This window comes from Curcuma longa, chromosome 4, assembly GCF_044706935.1.
Source record: "Curcuma longa cultivar G26 ecotype Majalengka, Jawa Barat chromosome 4, ITB_CL_G26_1.1, whole genome shotgun sequence".
Lineage (NCBI taxonomy): Eukaryota > Viridiplantae > Streptophyta > Magnoliopsida > Zingiberales > Zingiberaceae > Curcuma > Curcuma longa.
Genome location: NC_133864.1, coordinates 12,690,847 through 12,707,974, shown reverse-complemented (window position 1 = coordinate 12,707,974; position 17,128 = coordinate 12,690,847). Strand labels below are relative to the sequence as shown.

General features: G+C 40.5%; 2 protein-coding genes, 1 non-coding gene and 1 pseudogene across 3 annotated transcripts; 3 read left to right on the top strand and 1 right to left on the bottom strand.

Annotated features, from left to right (window-relative positions):
• The first annotated feature begins 7 nt into the window (after positions 1-7).
• Positions 8-93, top strand: TRNAM-CAU (transfer RNA methionine (anticodon CAU)). Its single transcript is given in 2 exon segments — positions 8-45; positions 58-93. It is a non-coding gene; the product is annotated as a tRNA-Met (tRNA).
• A 3,527-nt stretch (positions 94-3,620) lies between these two features.
• Positions 3,621-4,004, top strand: LOC141826000 (auxin-responsive protein SAUR76-like). The gene has a single exon (XM_074713259.1). The coding sequence runs from the start codon at positions 3,621-3,623 to the stop codon at positions 4,002-4,004; it is 384 nt and encodes a 127-aa protein (XP_074569360.1).
• A 2,039-nt stretch (positions 4,005-6,043) lies between these two features.
• LOC141827108 (pentatricopeptide repeat-containing protein At1g08070, chloroplastic-like) lies at positions 6,044-7,885 on the top strand. The gene has a single exon (XM_074714377.1). It carries the CDS (start codon positions 6,044-6,046, stop codon positions 7,772-7,774), a length of 1,731 nt encoding a protein of 576 aa, XP_074570478.1. The 3' UTR covers positions 7,775-7,885.
• A 5-nt stretch (positions 7,886-7,890) lies between these two features.
• LOC141826919 (ethylene-responsive transcription factor RAP2-13-like) lies at positions 7,891-9,169 on the bottom strand (annotated as a pseudogene).
• Between the last annotated feature and the right edge of the window lie 7,959 nt (positions 9,170-17,128).

Sequence of the window (17,128 nt, the reverse complement as noted above, 5' to 3'; positions counted from 1 at the left end):
TTTGAATGGGGTGGTGGCGCAGTTGGCTAGCGCGTAGGTCTCATAGCTTGATGAGTTATCTTGAGGTCGAGAGTTCGAGCCTCTCTCACCCCATTTGTTCTCTTGGTGATGAAGATTAATGCACTTCATCACAACCATCTGATTATTAGTGATGTTAGGGTTCATCACAACCATCTGATTATTTTGCCAGATGAGACTGTTAAAGTGCTTCTGAGCCAAGATTTTTTTTCTAATTTTTAATTGACATATACAAATCAGTCATTTTAATTAGGTTCTCTCTATTTAAGGATCCATTGTGCCACTGTTTAAATAATATTCGTTAGTTTGCAAACAATATGTAGCTTTAAATTAAGTTATATGAAGTAAAAAATATTTCTTTTCTTTACAGACGGATTTAAATAGGGGCTATCCTGGGCTCTAGCCCAACCTTGTGAGACGAAGAGTGGCTCGCCAATAGCGGAATCGATGGAGAGGAAAGATTGAGTGGAGGTGGCCAAGGGGGCTTTGGAAGTAGGTTTGCTTGATCGTGGATGCCGATTAGGATCCATTTCCGCGTGGAGTTGTGCCTTCTTCTCTTTCTACTAGTTCTGTTGTCCACCGCCTGAGCCGATAAAGGTGAGATCCATTCGCATCTTTGAAATTTTCCGTTTTCAATGAGTTGATCTGGAGATTGTGTGGTTCGAAGGAAGAGCTTCCATTCAGTAATCGTGCAGGTTTTACTCTTTTACTCATTTTCGATTTCTCCATTTGTATTGTGGCAAGCGTCGCAGTCTCTCGTTCGTGGTCCCTTTGCTTTTGTTGGCGTAAAAAAAGTGTTTTCAATATTTCTTTTGTTCTAATGAATGAGAATAACTATTTAAAAAAATATTTTTGGGGACAATAATTAATGAGTAAGTTCCAATGAACTTCCACTACTTTCGATTTAATACTTTCGAGGAACAAGAGAAAGAACCTGAAACATGAGTCATGGTTGTGATTGGATAGTACATTCAGGGGGTCCACTTGTGGCCTTTACTTCCACTTACGTAAATTTTTTTCATATTTTTTTTGCTAATTCAATTTATAATTTAAATGATTTGGTAGGCGCTTGCATTACCATTAGATCTTATCTTGTCGCATCATAATTTTTTATTAAAAAATAATGTTGTTTGATCATGCATTATTTACTTTTTTTTTTGGCAAACTATAATGCATTTTTGTGCCTTTTTTTAGGATTTATTTATTATACCGAAACAAATAAAGATAAAATAAATTGCATGACTGTTGTTCGATCAATCAACTCTAAAATTGTAATAGGATTCATTCATTTAAAAAATTAAAATATTAAAGTTATTCAAGTTAAAAGGTGCAATTGTAACTAGTCAAATCTCGAGTACACATTAATATACACAATATACTTTAGTTGTCTTATGGAAGTAATAAAAAAGAGTCTAAAAGTATTGAACACAAACATAACTCGTAAGATCGGACAAAATGAGTTTAACATAATATAACTTCATGCAGAGATGAATCTAAGGTTGGGCTATTTTGGACTCTAATCTAACTTTTAAAAAATTACATAGATATTTGTAGTCTACAACTTGGTATCAAGGAAAAATTGATGGGTTATTTCTTTCTTTGTTCATTGTATTTTGATGTTTAACTCACCCCTTCTATACCTAAAGCCAGCACAGTCCACCTCCAATTTCTAGATCCGTCCCTTTTCTTCTGCAAGTTTGCTGCGTCGTAACCAACTCACCTATATAATAGTTCATACAATACTATCATAGTATTATAGTAGTTATTAAATAGTTTCTAGGATGACAACTATATAGTAACTACTTAGGTAGTTGATACAATTACTTTAAGTGATTTTTATCCATTTAAAATGATTCAAATGAAGTTTAAATAATATTAACGAAGTTGATAAAAAAAATTGATGTAGATTTATGATTCAAGATTTAGGATTTATGGTTCACGGTTTTGAAAATTTAGAGTTTCCAGTTTAAATATAGGTTTTAGTTATAATTTTAATTAAAATAAAATAATCAATCTTTTATATTGTAGATACCGATTAGCTAGAATGCCACTATTGAAATAAAGTATTTTAGATATACAAAATCAGATGAAATCTCTATTTGACTTTTTTTTTAATCAAAAAAGAATATTTTTCTTTAAGATTTACATAATTTGAGATGTCTTTAAAGTTAAAAACAGTCGTAAACTTAGAAATTTATGGATTCATGAGCCAGGTGTTGCCAACTCCTGCCTTAGTTTATTCTCTCTTTTTTTGGATTAAAAAATGTTTCTTCATTACTTAAAACAAATCCTGTACTGTAAATTAATCAGTTCATGAAGGCACGTTAATCAGTTCATGTTGAGTCCTATACTTGAAACAACTCCTATAATCTTGCAAATAAATCTTTATTTATAAAATGCTTTTAGAGCATCTACAACCTACTCCTATTATAACATCCTTCACCTCAATAAAAAGCATGGATCCACTACCACAAACTCTTCTGCAAAAAAAGATAGAATCCGTCACCTTAGCGGCCCCACGACCATATGTGAGAAGGTAAATTGAAAAACTGCAGTAAGTCACGATGCAGGAAGGTATTCACTACCACAAACTCATTATAACAACGTATCTCTTTTACCTATATTCCTTTTAACATTAACAATCATTATTTATGGGTCCCAATGTCTACTCAATCATCTTAAAATTATATCTGATTAAATAAATACATTTTAAAAATATTTTAAAATATTAAAATTATTATTATTTTTTAAATAATAATCTTACTTTTAAAATAATAATTTTACTATTTTAAAAAAATAATATTAAAAATTATATTCAATTTTAACCGTTAAAATAAACTGTTTTAATAAATATAATTAAAAATAAAAAAATACACTTGGGGTGGGCCCACCTCACTTTTAATTGAATGTATTCAACTGTTATAATACCCTTCCACAATGGTATTTAACATCAATGAGGAAAAAAATAACGAAATCATGAAATAAAGATATATTTTGAGATAGATTTATTACATCTCATATAATATCTTTTTATATATTTTTTTAATTTTTTTATAATCAGGTATAGGTGCTTTGGGTTGGAGTAATTATAGAAATGGACGGTCTTCTTTTTTTTTTAATTTTATATATCGAATAATTTGAAAATACAAATGACTTTCAGGAGCCCACTTCTCAAATTTTTTATTCCATTTGAGAAAAATGTTCCACTTCATCCTCCGATTTATTTATTTGAAAGTATGATCAACTTGAATTAATATCTTATATTTTCTATTTTATTAGAGAAAAATATTTTATAATAATTAAAATTTAAATTATAAATATTTAATTAATCTATTAGATATCTTGCACCACGTCGGGAGCATATAATATCTTGTTTTAAAAAATTTCACAGTTTGATGGTCTGACCAAATTAATGGGGACCCCACCGCCACGTCTTGCCAATCTCCAACGTCTCTCTCTCTTTTGTGATAAAAAAAAAAAAACTTTAATCCATTTTTTTAAGAGCAACCCGGCTCTTAAAATAAAACTCGACCGTTGCCTCAGGCCGCGTATAAAAGATCGTCCTTTTCTTCGTGCTTTCTCCGCCACCGCGCTCCGATCCGATGCAGTCGCCTATCCACGCCGCCGCCGGCGGATGCTGCGCCTTTCTCCGCCGTCCTAACTCCCTCTCTCGCCTCGGATACCAGCCCCTCCCTTCCGTCGACGACGCCGTCCCCGCGGAGCCGCCCGTGCGCGTGGTGGTGGGGAAGGAGCGGCGCGTGTTCTTCGTCGACCGCCTCGTCCTCGAGCGGGACCACTTCAGGATCTTGATGGAGGCTGCCGGAGATCGTATCCGGAAGTGGAAAGGTGCCGTCTTCGTGGACCTCGACGCTATCCTCTTCGAGCACTTGCTGTGGTTGGTCTACCATGAATCCTCCTCCTCCTCTGCCGCCTTTTTGCAGCTCAATCTAAAGGAGATTATAGAATTCTATTCTCAAGATTATTAAGAATGATTAAAACAATATGATATTTAAATACTCTTTTGCTTAAGGTGTTCGATTTGTGTTCATTGGCGTGTAGAATATATTGAGAAGTGTGTATTATATAAATTTGATATCCTGTGCCATTTATCCATGCAATTACAGCGAATGATTGAAAGGGCTGATTATTCCGGTCATCGTCATCCACCGCCTTGGGCACGATCAATGCTTCATTAGATATTAATAGTAGTTCAAAGGCAATTATGTGATTTACTTATTAAGGATTTTTGTATTATATTTTATTATGGCGCGTAATAAAAATAGCCAAATCTGATTCCGATATTTACCGCGTATTTATGTCAAATGATTAAATATAATAATATCCGTTCGGAATCCACCGTCGGACGGAGTGCCGGGTTACGGCGCGATTGAATTGGCGGGCGGCGGCACTAATGACATTTTCTTATATTCTTTTTCTGTGAAAAAAAAGCTATAGTTATCTAGGTGTTTAAAAATCATTCTTTATATATTACTTTCAACTATAAACTAAATAAGAAAAACCAAAATGAATTACCTAAAGTGGTAATCCTTTCGAAGAGGAAAAAAAGTATCAGACAACCGAATTAATAATTATCTTAATTAGGACAAAGCATTTCTTGTTTTTTATTTCATTATTTTAATTTTAGTATACAGATTAAAGATGTAACAGAATTCTCCAAGAATTTCCCAACGGATTCTTGATCTCTCACGCTGTCTATAAATTCAATCGAGTCACTCACCTGTTCCTCCCCGATCATTTGGTTCTGCGCGCGGCATTCCATGGCGACATACCTGGTCTTGGCGGCTTTCCTCTCCGCCATCTTCTCCGCCGTCGCTCCGCCGACCTCCTCCTCGCCGGATACCGCCACCGGCCTCGATGACTGCTTGGCGTTCGTCGTCGACAGCAGCCCGGTGCCGTGGCCCACCTCGGCGTGCTGCGTCGCAGTCGCTCGTAGCCCTGAGGCCATCTGCGAAGCGGTGGAGGAGGCGCTCCGCTTGGGTAATTTGGCCGTGAGCATCAAGAGAGCCCTCGGCCTCCCCGCCGCTTGCTCGCTCGACGCGCCCCAAATCCACTGCCATCGTAAGTTCTTGTTCCAGTCGAAACTAATGCGTTCTTTTTTGTTATTTTTTTAAAGTTCCCTCGATCGATGCATGAGCTGATCACTGCGATTTGTTTGCTCAGTCTCAGTTGCATCGCCGGCGACTCCTCCGGCGGCAGCACATTCTTGTAAGTCGATCATTTCTCTCCTCCTTCACGTGAACTCCTATTGCTTAGAACTAATGGGATCTAATTTATTTAAAATTTAATTTCCTCTAATTAAATGAAGGCGTCGATTAATCACCTTAATTTGCTGCCGCAGCATCTCCACCGCCGTCGTCGTCTCTGGCTCCCTCGTCGAGGCCGCCGCTTGCGCCTCCAGACGCCACCATTTTTCTTGCCGCAGTTATCTTGTAAGACCATATCGACTATAACTAATTCATTTCTTTGAAGTAGTTAATTATGATTTCACTGCAGTTTACTTAGTCCTCGATCGTTTTCCTCGATTAAATTGAAGCAGCTACTCCCGCGTCGCCTTCTTGAACAGCACCATTAACGAAGACGCCGGTGGCTTCACGGCCTTCACCATTGATAACCTCTCCATTTCCTTCCTTGGCGCATTTTTTGAAATAATATTGTAGTTGGCTGATTGGTTGAATGAAAGCAGCATCTCCGCTGCCGTCGTCTCCGGCAGCTCCATCGACGGCGCCAACATCTTCATCTCCATCTTCATCGCCAGCAACAAAGTCATCATCACTCACACTATGCAGGAGCTTCTCGAATTACCTTTGCGGAAACCATTGAGGGAACGAGCCGGCTAACATTTTGACTTCTTTTTTTCTTCCTTTTGTTTGTGTTGAACTCGATCCATCCATAAATGTGTCTTGAAACTACCATGAACACAAGTAATTTTTCTATGCTTCCTGATTTGGATGAGTAGGACTAGATACGGAGTGGGAGTGCTGCGCAGTGCGCTACCCAAATTAGCATGCCGCACTTCCCACACCGCTCTCCCTTCGTCCCCAGTTATTACATTTTCCTCCTGGATCGATGCGCGGCGCTAAGCCAAGTGAAACAAATCCAAGCTCCCCTCGTCACTTCAGGCCTGCACACCAACCCCTTCCTGTTGGGTAAGCTCGTCGAGATCCTCGCCATTAAACTCCCACTCCAGCTCCACCTTCCACACTGCCTTCCCCATGCCTTGCTCCTCTTCTCCCACTCCCACCAGACGCCCAACCTCTTCACCTGGAACACCCTCGTCAGGGCCCTCTCGCTCGGCCCCCAGCCTCTGCATGCCCTCCACCTGTTCGTCCAGATGCTCCGAACACCGCCGTTGCGCCCGGACGGCTACAGCTACGCTTATGCGCTTAAGGCGTGCGGTCGCTTGCGGGCGCGCGAGGCCGCGAGAGCCGTCCACGGGCTCATGGTGGTCGCCGGATCAGGTCTGTCCGGCGGCCACGCCACCAACTCGTTGATGCACACCTACGCTTCGTGCGGAGACGTGGGATGCGCCGGGAAGCTGTTTGACGCGGTTCCTGTGAAGGAGGTCGTTGCATGGAATGTTATGCTGAGTTGCTTCGTTCAAAACGGTCTCCCGGTTGAAGCCATGCAGCTGTCCCGGGAGATGTGGTCGGCCTGCGTTGCGCCGACCGACGTCACTATGATCAGCGTCCTCTCCGCCTGTTCTCAAGTCAAGGAAGTGGGTTTGGGAAGGCAGATTCATGGCCGCGTTTGCAAAAGAACGTTGCAATTTGAAAAACTTGTCAATTTGGGTACAGCCCTTATCGACATGTATGCGAAATGTGGTTGCCTGCCACAAGCGAAGCAGGTGTTCGACGAAATGCGAGCAAAAGACGTCGGCGTGTGGAATGCTCTTTTAGGCGCGTACGTCCACAACGGCTTCTTCACGCAGGGCTTGCAGGTGTTCGATGAATTGCAGAGAGCCGGGCTCACCCCCGACGGGCCGACGCTGGTCACTACCTTGACTGCCTGCGGTCACGCCGGCATGCTCGACGCTGGGAAAAGCATCCACGTTTACGTGGATGAACGATTTCCCTATTTCGATGCGGTACTGGGCACAGCATTGATCGAAATGTACTCCAGATGCGGCTGCATCGAGGGGGCACGCCAAGTGTTCGAAAAAATGCCGAAAAGAGATGTCATGGCCTGGAGCGCCATGATCAGGTCTGTTGCAGTTCACGGGCACAGCAGAGAGACCCTTGAGTTGTTCCACCTCATGCAGCACTCTGGTGTGCGGCCTGACGCTGTTACATTTGTGGCGGTTCTGCATGCCTGTAGCCACGCCGGGTTGGTGGAAGACGGATTGAGCTACTTCGGATCCATGCAGAGAGAGTTCGGCATTGCGCCCAGAGTGGAGCATTATGGCTGCTTGATCGACCTTTTGAGCAGGGCGGGGAAGGTGAGGGAAGCTTTGGAGTTGGTGAGGTCGATGGAGGGCAGAGCGAATGAGATTGTTTGGAGGAGTCTTCTGAGTGCTTGCAGGGTGGAATTAGACGTGGAAGTGGCTGAGATTGCAGTGGAAGGCTTGAGGAAGTTGCGGTCGGAGCACTGTGGAGATTATGTACTTCTGTCCAACATTTACGCTGGAAAAGGAATGTGGAATGAAGCAATTAGAGTGAGGAGGGAGATGAAGGAAGGATCTGTAAGGAAGATCCCTGCATTTAGTTTGATTAACTCAGGCGATCATGCTTGTGCGTGATTGGACTAAGCAAATTGGTCGTTCTTTCTTTCTTTTTTTCTTAGAACATTGTACTCTATCATACGACACCAAATAACAGAAGGAATCGATCGAAATATTTTATCTAAATCTGTAAGTTTATCATTCAACTCAGGAACACGATATTCAGACTCATCCTCTTGACGTAGATCCACAGGCTTATCCCTCAGCCGAAGAGATTGAAGCCTCGATAAAGCAGTGCAAATGTCTAAAATTCCATTTGCAGCAGCCACAGCAACGAGTAGCTGACCAAGAAGCATCGAATGGCATGACAAGAGAACATTGCAGATCCAGATGCACTAATTGAAAGAAAGAATGGAGTCCCAGTCAAACTCCCAGGATGGATCCTTGCGCAGCTTAAAGCTCTCAGATTCATCCCATGGCGCATCCGTGAAGTCCAAGTGTTGGATCTCTGGCACCGCCGACATACCCACCTTCAGAGGAGGTATCGTCCTCCGAGCTTAATCCGAGTTCGCCAATGGCGTCAGAGTTCGGTGTGGCCTTCCCCTGTTTCTGTGAACCGGCTAGATTTTCACAAAGTTCTTGGAGCTTGGCTTCGACCACGTGGTGGAGCGGGGGGCCGAAGTGAGCTCCGTTGCTCCGGAGTTCTGGGAAGTTGAGCCTCGCGGCTTCCCCCCTGAGCTTGAAGGCGGCCCGGTCGTAGGCCATGGCCGCCCCCTCGGCGGTGTCGAAGGTGCCGAGCCAGAGGCGGGTGCGGCTCCGGGGAAGGCGGATCTCCGCCACCCACTTTCCCCAGTGGCGCTGACGGATGCCGCGGTAGAGTTTGGCGGCGGGCTTCGAAGGAAAAGCAGCTGCTCGCTTCATGGGTTGCGGCCGGAGGCCAAGGAAGTGCCCCGCAGCGGCCGACGAGAGTTGCTGCTGCCACTGGGCCGGAGGAAGGTGACCGGGGCAATATCATTTTGGCTCGAGAAGCTAACTTGCACCATGTCAGCTCTCACAGATGAAGAGTTCAAGCAATCCAAGACGGGATTTTGATACAGACAAGAGGAGGAGGAAGAAGAAGAGGGTTGAGGGGAAGCAGAGCCGGAGAAAGATGGAATTGAAGCACCATGAATCAAAGCTTCAAGTGCTCCATTTAAAGGATCTGATGACGAAAGCTGCACGCCATTATACACATCTATATCCGTAGCCATGGCTTCTGGATGAAGCAACACCAAATCTTTATCCAAAACAGAGTTTATGAAGAGGGGAAGAAACTACAGAAGCTCCAAACCAAGCTTTTCCTAGATTAAGCAAAGATTTCAGGAACAAAGAGCTCGAATCCAAAGAGAGGGGCGGAGAAAAATAGACCCCCCGAAATAGGATTTCTAGAGCTCAGAATCGAGAACTAGGAGTGGAAGAAGAAATCAAGATCGCTTTTTTATTTCTCTAGCTCACCAAGTTGGGAGTAAGCCAGGGAGTTTATATAGGCAATAGCCTTCCCTCATCAGCCAATAGCTTGTTCTACTGCCACCTGGCTGTGCCACTACGCCCAGGTGCCAGTTGAGGGGCACCTGTTGCTCTGTGACTGGCCAACTACAGTTGACCTTGGAACGGCTCCTTTTTGTTTCGGCTCCGAGGCTATCAGTGGGCTTTGCCTAACCACAGAATTTTTTTATTTATTTATTTTTTATTTAGATTTATACTTTTACTGGAGTAGGACAAATAGAAGGTTCCCGAAGGCATGTCATGCAGGGAATATTCTAGAACTGAATAAGATAAGGAAAAAGAAAGCAATAAGATGAAATATTGGAAAAAGATATCCAAATGGATAGGATTTGATTATTATATTTTTTTGTTTGATATGCTGTTTTTATATAATAATTAATATTTTCTTTATTGTGAGAAGTTGGTGTCATCTTTTTTGATTGAAAATATGAAAACTTGCTGATAAATTTAAAATTTTTTAATTTAGATGAGATAAAGATTAAATCCAGAGGATATAGGAGGAGGACATAATTAGGAAAAGCAATCATTAGAATCCATAATTAGGAAAATTTTGTATTCATACAGATCGCTTCTATGACCACGTCTCAAATCCTTAAAACATGTTAAAACATGCAGAGAAACCGAGCAATTCTTCGTCTATTGGATCTTCCTTTCCTCGTCAATTTATCATTTTTTTTTGTATTAGATCAAATAGAATTTATATATATTTTTAAAATGATATGATATTATTCACTTTGGATTTACATTCAATTTTATTTTTAGATTTTATTCAAGAAATCTTGTACCAATGAAATATTTTCTATCTTACAATTAAAAAAAAAATTTAATATATTTTTAATGTAAAATTAAACAGCTTGCTGTTAGAGTCTTGTGAGGAAGCATGCACCTTCTTGTCCAGCCCTATAACTTTAACGTTGCAATTCACCTCCAAGTTCCTACACCACAACTCCATCCCTCCAACTTTGGGATTAACGATCCGAATTCCTTGTTTGGATGGTTTCAGGTTCTTGATCGAGCCATGAAGAACCATTTGGAGGTCAGTCGACTTCCCCGTATGTGGCGAACTCTTTTTGTCATGGAAGGTGTAGGGATCTAATTTTTCAAAATATTTTTTTAACTTTAATAAATTTTATTTAATTAATTTTTAACTTTAATAAATTTTACTTAATTTTTTTACTTTAATAAAATTTCATAATTTTTAAATAATTTTTAAACTTAAATAAAATTTTTAAATAATTTTTAAACTTAAATAAAAATTTTTTAAAATAATTTTTTTAACTTAAATAAAATTTTTAACTTAAACAATTTTTTAAAATAATTTTTTTAACTTCATAAATAATTTTTTAACTTTAATAATAAATTTTTTAACTTAAATAAATTTTTTCAAAATAAAATTTTAAACTTAAATAAATTTTTTAAAATAATTTTTAACTAACTCAATTTTCAATCTTAATCAATTTAATTCAATAATCTTAATCAACCCTAAGTCTAAAGCTATTAAAACCTAAGTTTTAATCCAAATTACATACAAAATCACTTTTAAAAGGCAATTCAAACGACTCAAGTCGACTAGAATCTCTATTCCAATCGACCTGAACAAATCCTAACCAGCCGCAAAAGTGCACGAAAATCTGACTCAAATCGACCAAACCCAAGCGTCAGTCGACTCGAATCGCCACTCAAGTCTACCGGAATACCCATTCCAGTCGACCTGAGTACCTTTATAAAAGTAATCGCGTGGCCCACAAGGTAAATCCAAATCTTTACCTTTTTACCACGTTTTCCTATATTTTCGCAGCGCGTGAAGCCTTTTAGGATGCCAGAATCTTTCTAATACTGCTAATATGCCTAGGTAACCCTCTAAACTTCCTAGTTATTTAATTTCTAGCCTTTTCTATTATTAAAATTTAATTTTTTTATGTATTAGACATGTAAAGAGAGGGTGTGAGGCTGAATCCTTTAGGACCCCTAGTTTAGACCCTAGATTCCCCACTGATGAGCTCAGACTCAGATTTGAGGAGTTATCTTATGTCCCACTGCATTCCAGACATTTAGATAGAGCATTTTTCATGAGATCTTGCATACCATCCACTGAGGTTATTGAGCATTATCACTTGCATAAACTGGTTTATTATATGACTTCAATCAACACGACCTTGTGTGCCGAGCTGTACAATAACTTAGTCCAGGTCGACGACTTGACCTTCTCTACCCGAGTTGGATAGAGGGACATTACCATTACCCCCTCCATGATTAGTGTGTTTATAGGACTTCGTCCCTCCCTGTGCACTTTTCTGTGCTACCCACCTAGGGATCTACCCTTTGGAGACCCCTACTCCCACATTACTTTAGATACCATGCATACATACTTCTATCAGGAGGACTAAGATCCTAGTACAGTTTTATTTCCATCTGGCAGACTTAGGATATAGGAGTATGTCCTTGTATAGAGTCATAGTGAACTGTATTCTGCCACTGACTACGAGGGATCTCAGTGCAATGAGACCCTTTCACTCATTTCTACTTTATGCATTCATACATAGACTAGATATAGATATAGGTTTACTTATATTTCATACCATCATTTTTGCATCTTCTATTGTTACTAGCAGAAGGGTCCATATGCCCTACTGCCACATTTTGACTGGCTTATTAGACTCACTAGGAGTTGATATCACTAATGGTGATATCTTGCCTCCTAGTGACTTTGACATGATAGGGTCTAGGAACCTTTCTTTAGGTGGTGTCCATATAGATGATGATGGGGTACTAGCCTGGAGGCGACAGCCTCAGCCTTAGCCTCAGCCTCAGCCTCAGCCCCAGCCCCAGCTTCAGCCAGCAGCCAAGGACATAGATATTGAGGTCGAGTTAGAGGAGCTGCTTGGACTACCGGCACCTCCACCTCCACTTACGACTGACCAGAGGCTGACCCGACTAGAGGAGTCCTTACAAAGCTTCCAGCAGACGATGATCAGGTCGGTTGGACAGTCAGGATGCGAGCATAGCAGAGATAGTGGGGCTGTTAGAGCATGGGGACATCCACCACCACCACCACCACAGTAGATGTTTTTTTTCGACTTATGGACTTAGACTTGACTTGGACTTATTTGGACACATTGATACTGGATCAGATTGTATAGTTTTTATTCTACTTATGCATAGTTCAGTTTTGTTTACCTTTATGCAATCTCATTTTGACTCTGCTTGGTAGACTAGTGAAAATGAAAATTTTTAAAATTCACACCTTTTTAGTTTTTTCTATTATAAATAGTTTTTTAAAAAAGTTTTCAAAAAGTTTATTTTTTTGAAAAAGCTATTTTCAAACTTTTATTTTGATTTCAAAAGTAAGAATGAATGTTTTAGCCTTAGACTAGAATCAATCCCCTAGAAAGCATGTACTTATAGATTTAGGTAGAGCATCTCACAAAGCACACTAGATATCTTGTTTGTGATTGTGAAACATAGACTGGTGTGAGATGCATAGGATTCTAGCTTAAGTACAAGATGCTTAAATCAGTGCATCAAACCTTACTTGGGCTTTAAAATACAGTGATCAAGTTAAGTGTTCCTAAGCCTAAAGTTTAATGGAATGATACACTTAAACTTGGCTAACTGGGTCAAGCTGCTACTTTCTAGTAGTTAGCTAAAACCCAAGTTGGACACTTGCCCCATGGATAATATTTTTTTTTGTCTATCTATTTTACTTATTATGCTTGGACTCAAAACCCTTTAGGTTTTATTTTGATTATGTCAAAGGGGGAGAAGTTATGAGTTTCAAGTTTTTCAAAGTTTAAGTATTCAAAATTTTTCTCAAATTTATTTCAAATTTCAATTCAAATATTTTTTAAGGCTTAATGAAAAAGTTTTTGAAAAGTTTAAAAAGCCTAAGATTTCAAAAATGTTTTCAAGTTCAAATTTTGACTTAGATATTTTTTCAAAAAACTTGTATAACATGTTTTTGAAAATTAAATTATTTTAAACTTAAGCTCAAATTCTAAATTTTTTGAAAAAGTTTAAAATTTTTAAAAGTTCTCAAAAATTTAATATTTTACTTTAAGGACTTGGATAATTTTGCTTAAGTTTGGTTAAACTAAGCAATATCAAGTTCAGGAGGAGAGAACTGAAAAAAATTATTTTTCAAAAATTGCTTGTTTTTAACTAAGTACAAATTCAGGGGAGCCCTGAAGCAGGGGGAGTTTGAGTTACACTTATTGCACTTTATGCATAACATATTTTAACTCTGTTCTTGTTAAGTTATTGTTATGAGTTAGTATTGTTTTACTTAACTTGAAACTTGAATTGTCATAATCAAAAAGGGGGAGATTGTTGGTGCGGGAAGCACCAGATGATCGAACCTTAGTTTTGATAATGGCACTAGGTTCAAGTTAAGTGTGTGTTGGACTATTATTGATCTAGTATGCAGGGAGCACAAGTAAAATCCTAGTTGAGGCTAGGCAAAGGACAAAGTCCTAGTTGGAGGCTAGGCAAGGAGAAAGTCCTGATCTGGAGGATCAGGCAGAAGTCTTGGCAATTCAAGAGCACCAAGTGCAAGCCCATGCAGTGTTGGAGGACTGGGAAGCATGGCCAAATCCAGTCAAGTACGATCAAGAGACCAGAGGATTGGTGAAGTTTAGGCGGTCTGGAGGACCGAATCGCAGCAGAAAACCCTAGGGGCCAAGGATAAAGCCGAGCAAGAAAGTCCAACAAGTCTGAAGGACTTGGTTGGCAATCAGGTAAATTCTCCCGAGAGGAGTGGGTCAGGATGCGTTTTCGAAGAGGAATATTAGGCGTCGGTCTAACCCAAGGTCTCACCAGAAACCTAAAGTTAAGACTAAGAGATAGTTCTGAGAACTGACTCTCGACCTGTTATTTATCTGTTTTTGGAGCTAACTTGTAATGCAAGTTGGAGAGGTGAAGTACTTGACTCCATGTGAAGTTATCCAAAGTTCGGATGTTTGAGTCGACCGGAATGGACATTCAAGTTGACCTAAACTTGGATAAACGTAGCGGAAGTCGAAGTATATTAAAACTCCTCCACGTCAGATTGGAGTCGACCGAAACCTTGACTCCAGTCGACTTAAGCTTGGATAGGCGCAACCGAAGTTGAAGGTTATCGACATCCTCCATGTCAGCTTCGAGTCGACCTAAGTAGGTGTAGGATCGAGTTGACCGGCTAGAAGGGGGGGTTGAATAGACGGTTAGAAAATTGAAGCGGAATGCACTCGTCTCTAAAAAAAAACTTGGTTGCAACAGATTGTTGCTTCCAAGACAATGATGCTCAAACAATGAATACTCCTTATGGCGGAGAAGCCTTACAACTGAGAACTCAAAAACTTAGAGAGAATGATAAAAGCAATTGATGCTCTTACTCTAAAACTCTAAGTCTATTTATAGGTTAAGAAAATAAATCATGACCGTAGATCGTTGATAAGTTTTCTTTTAGCTATTGATCTTCAGATGCGATCTTGATCGTTGGATGAACTTGATCGTTGGCAGCAATTCAAGGCTTTTTGAATCAAAGCTAAAGCTTTGATCGTGTATGGCTTGGTCAAGGCTTTATCCTTGACCGAGCTTTGTCAAAGCATTATCCAAGCTTTATCTTGAAGTTCACGTGGCCTTAATAGAAGCTTTATCTTGAAGTTCACGTGGCCTTAATAGAAGCTTTATCTTGAAGCTTTATCTTGAAGTTCACGTGGCCTTAATAGAAGCTTTATCTTGAAGTTCACGTGGCTTTAATAAAAGCTTTATCAATTAATAAGCCTTAGCAAAGCATTATCAATTAATAAAAGTTTTGACCGGTCAATTCCTTGATTTTCTTCACATGCTGGAATTTAATGGTTGCGCTTGAAGTTGGCGACCAATCAAAGTCTTGGTCTAGTCAAGTGAAAGGTTGACTTGGTCAAAGTCAACTCTATTGACTTTTTGTCGGTAGATCGGTTGGGTGATTTCTGGCCAACCAGAGTTAGGTTCACCCGAACCCGACTCCGGCCTTTCGCCCCTCGAGCGTGCTTCCTCCCGGCTTCTCGTCCCTCGGACATCGCGCATGTCCTTCTCGCTTCACCGGCGTACTCTTCCGTAGCTTCCGCGTCCCTCGGATTGCACCGAGCCCGTCGGCTCACTTCCCCATGCATCCCTTCTCGTCCGCTACGTCTTACGCTCGACTTCCTCCGTACCTAAGTTCCTGCACACTTAGCAAAGGGATTAGAATAACACAGGACCTAACTTAACTCGGTTGATCACATCAAAACCAACCGGAGCATCAACAGTAGGGACTCCAGTCAACCAAAAGGCGAAGTCAGCCGCGGAGGAAGACGATCGCGGCCTAGTTGGGGTCGACCTGAGATATGCTCCAATCGACCTGAGGGTTCTATATAAGCAACGTCGACCAGAGGCTCGATACCTGGAATTTTTAGAGCATTCCTAAAATTTGTATTAGAAAACTGCACAGAGCTGATACATGGCACCAGTCGACTGGTGCAGATATCAGTCGACTGATCCGAGTCGACTGCGATCTGATTTAACTCGACCAATAATTCTGTGAGTTTTGGTTAAACAAGACAGTCGACTGAGGTCCTCGACTGACATCAGTCGACTGGTCCACCCATCAGTCGATTAATGGCGGTGTTGGTATATAAGAAAATCGCTTGTGGGTCGACTAGTAACCCTAGGGTTACCACCGATCTCGTCGCCCTCTCCTTATTTTCGTGTCCTCCGGCCATCCCTTGCATCCCAGAGCTCTTTTTCACACTTTCCTACCCTTCCTTCACTCTTCTCTTCCAAATCTAGGGTTTTTAGGTAGTGTTTTTGGGCTAGTTCATCATCCTTCACATCCATGGAAAGAAGGTAATTTTTCTCTTTTCTTTCCACTTAGTTCTTTCACTTATTATAATTATTGTGTTATTTTTAACTAATTTTATGTTTTTGTTGCAAGTCTTGCATCGCATTATTCATACATGTTTTTCATTACATATAGAGTTAGGTAAAAATATTCTACCTCTCATGGTTCGGGAGAGGGACCTTCGCGACAGCCTCGTGTTTTATCCTATCGAGGCTTGCGAGAGCCACGATTTTGTACACCAGCTGCTCAGCATCGATTTGAGACCACCAAATTTTAACTAATGGATTGTCGGTATATCAATCGAGCATACTTTCAAACCAAAACCCCTCACTTGTTAGAAATCATCACGCATTACCAGCTTGACTCCTTGATCAGTTGCACAAATGACGTTAACATAGACTTATGGAAGGAGTTCTATATTAATCTCCGTCCCATCGATGGAGATGAGAGTAGGTGTATGTCCACAGTGGAAGGAATTCCCATGGAATTCAATCTTACTATTCTTAGATCTTTTCTACGGTGTTGGGCTTTGGAGAATCCGTTTGTCTGCTTTCCTGATTTGATTGGACCCATCACTGGCTCATTCTCCCACATTACGATTGATCAAATTCATCACCACTACTTTGGCACTCCTCGAGATCCACTTCAAAAAATCTTTCATGCCACCCGTATGTCTGCAAATCATTAAGTCTGGTATAGGATCATTTTAGACTGCATTCTTCTGATAGTCACCAGAGGTCAGGCCATGATACGCCTTCCTCATCTTATCATGATGTATGCTTTGGAGCAACGTCTTGATATTGGCATTACCCTTTATATCTTCACATCCATCATTTACTTCTCTAGTCCAGCTTATGGCAAGTTATATATGCCTTTCGATCACATTCTTACATTATTTCTTACATCTAGAGGAGTTAATGTTACTGTAAAGACCATACATCATCTGTCTAAGGACTATGATCAGCTTGGCCCATGTTATCTGAAGCTGGCCAGGATCGTATTTCATGCGGGTGCTATGGCATGGACTCATGATGCTGCCCGAGCTGATG

What these genes read in the sequence shown, in the direction of transcription:
- LOC141827108 (XM_074714377.1), top strand. Translation starts at nt 6,044, where the DNA reads ATGCCGCACTTCCCACACCGCTCTCCCTTCGTCCCCAGTTATTACATT.
- LOC141826000 (XM_074713259.1), top strand. Translation starts at nt 3,621, where the DNA reads ATGCAGTCGCCTATCCACGCCGCCGCCGGCGGATGCTGCGCCTTTCTC.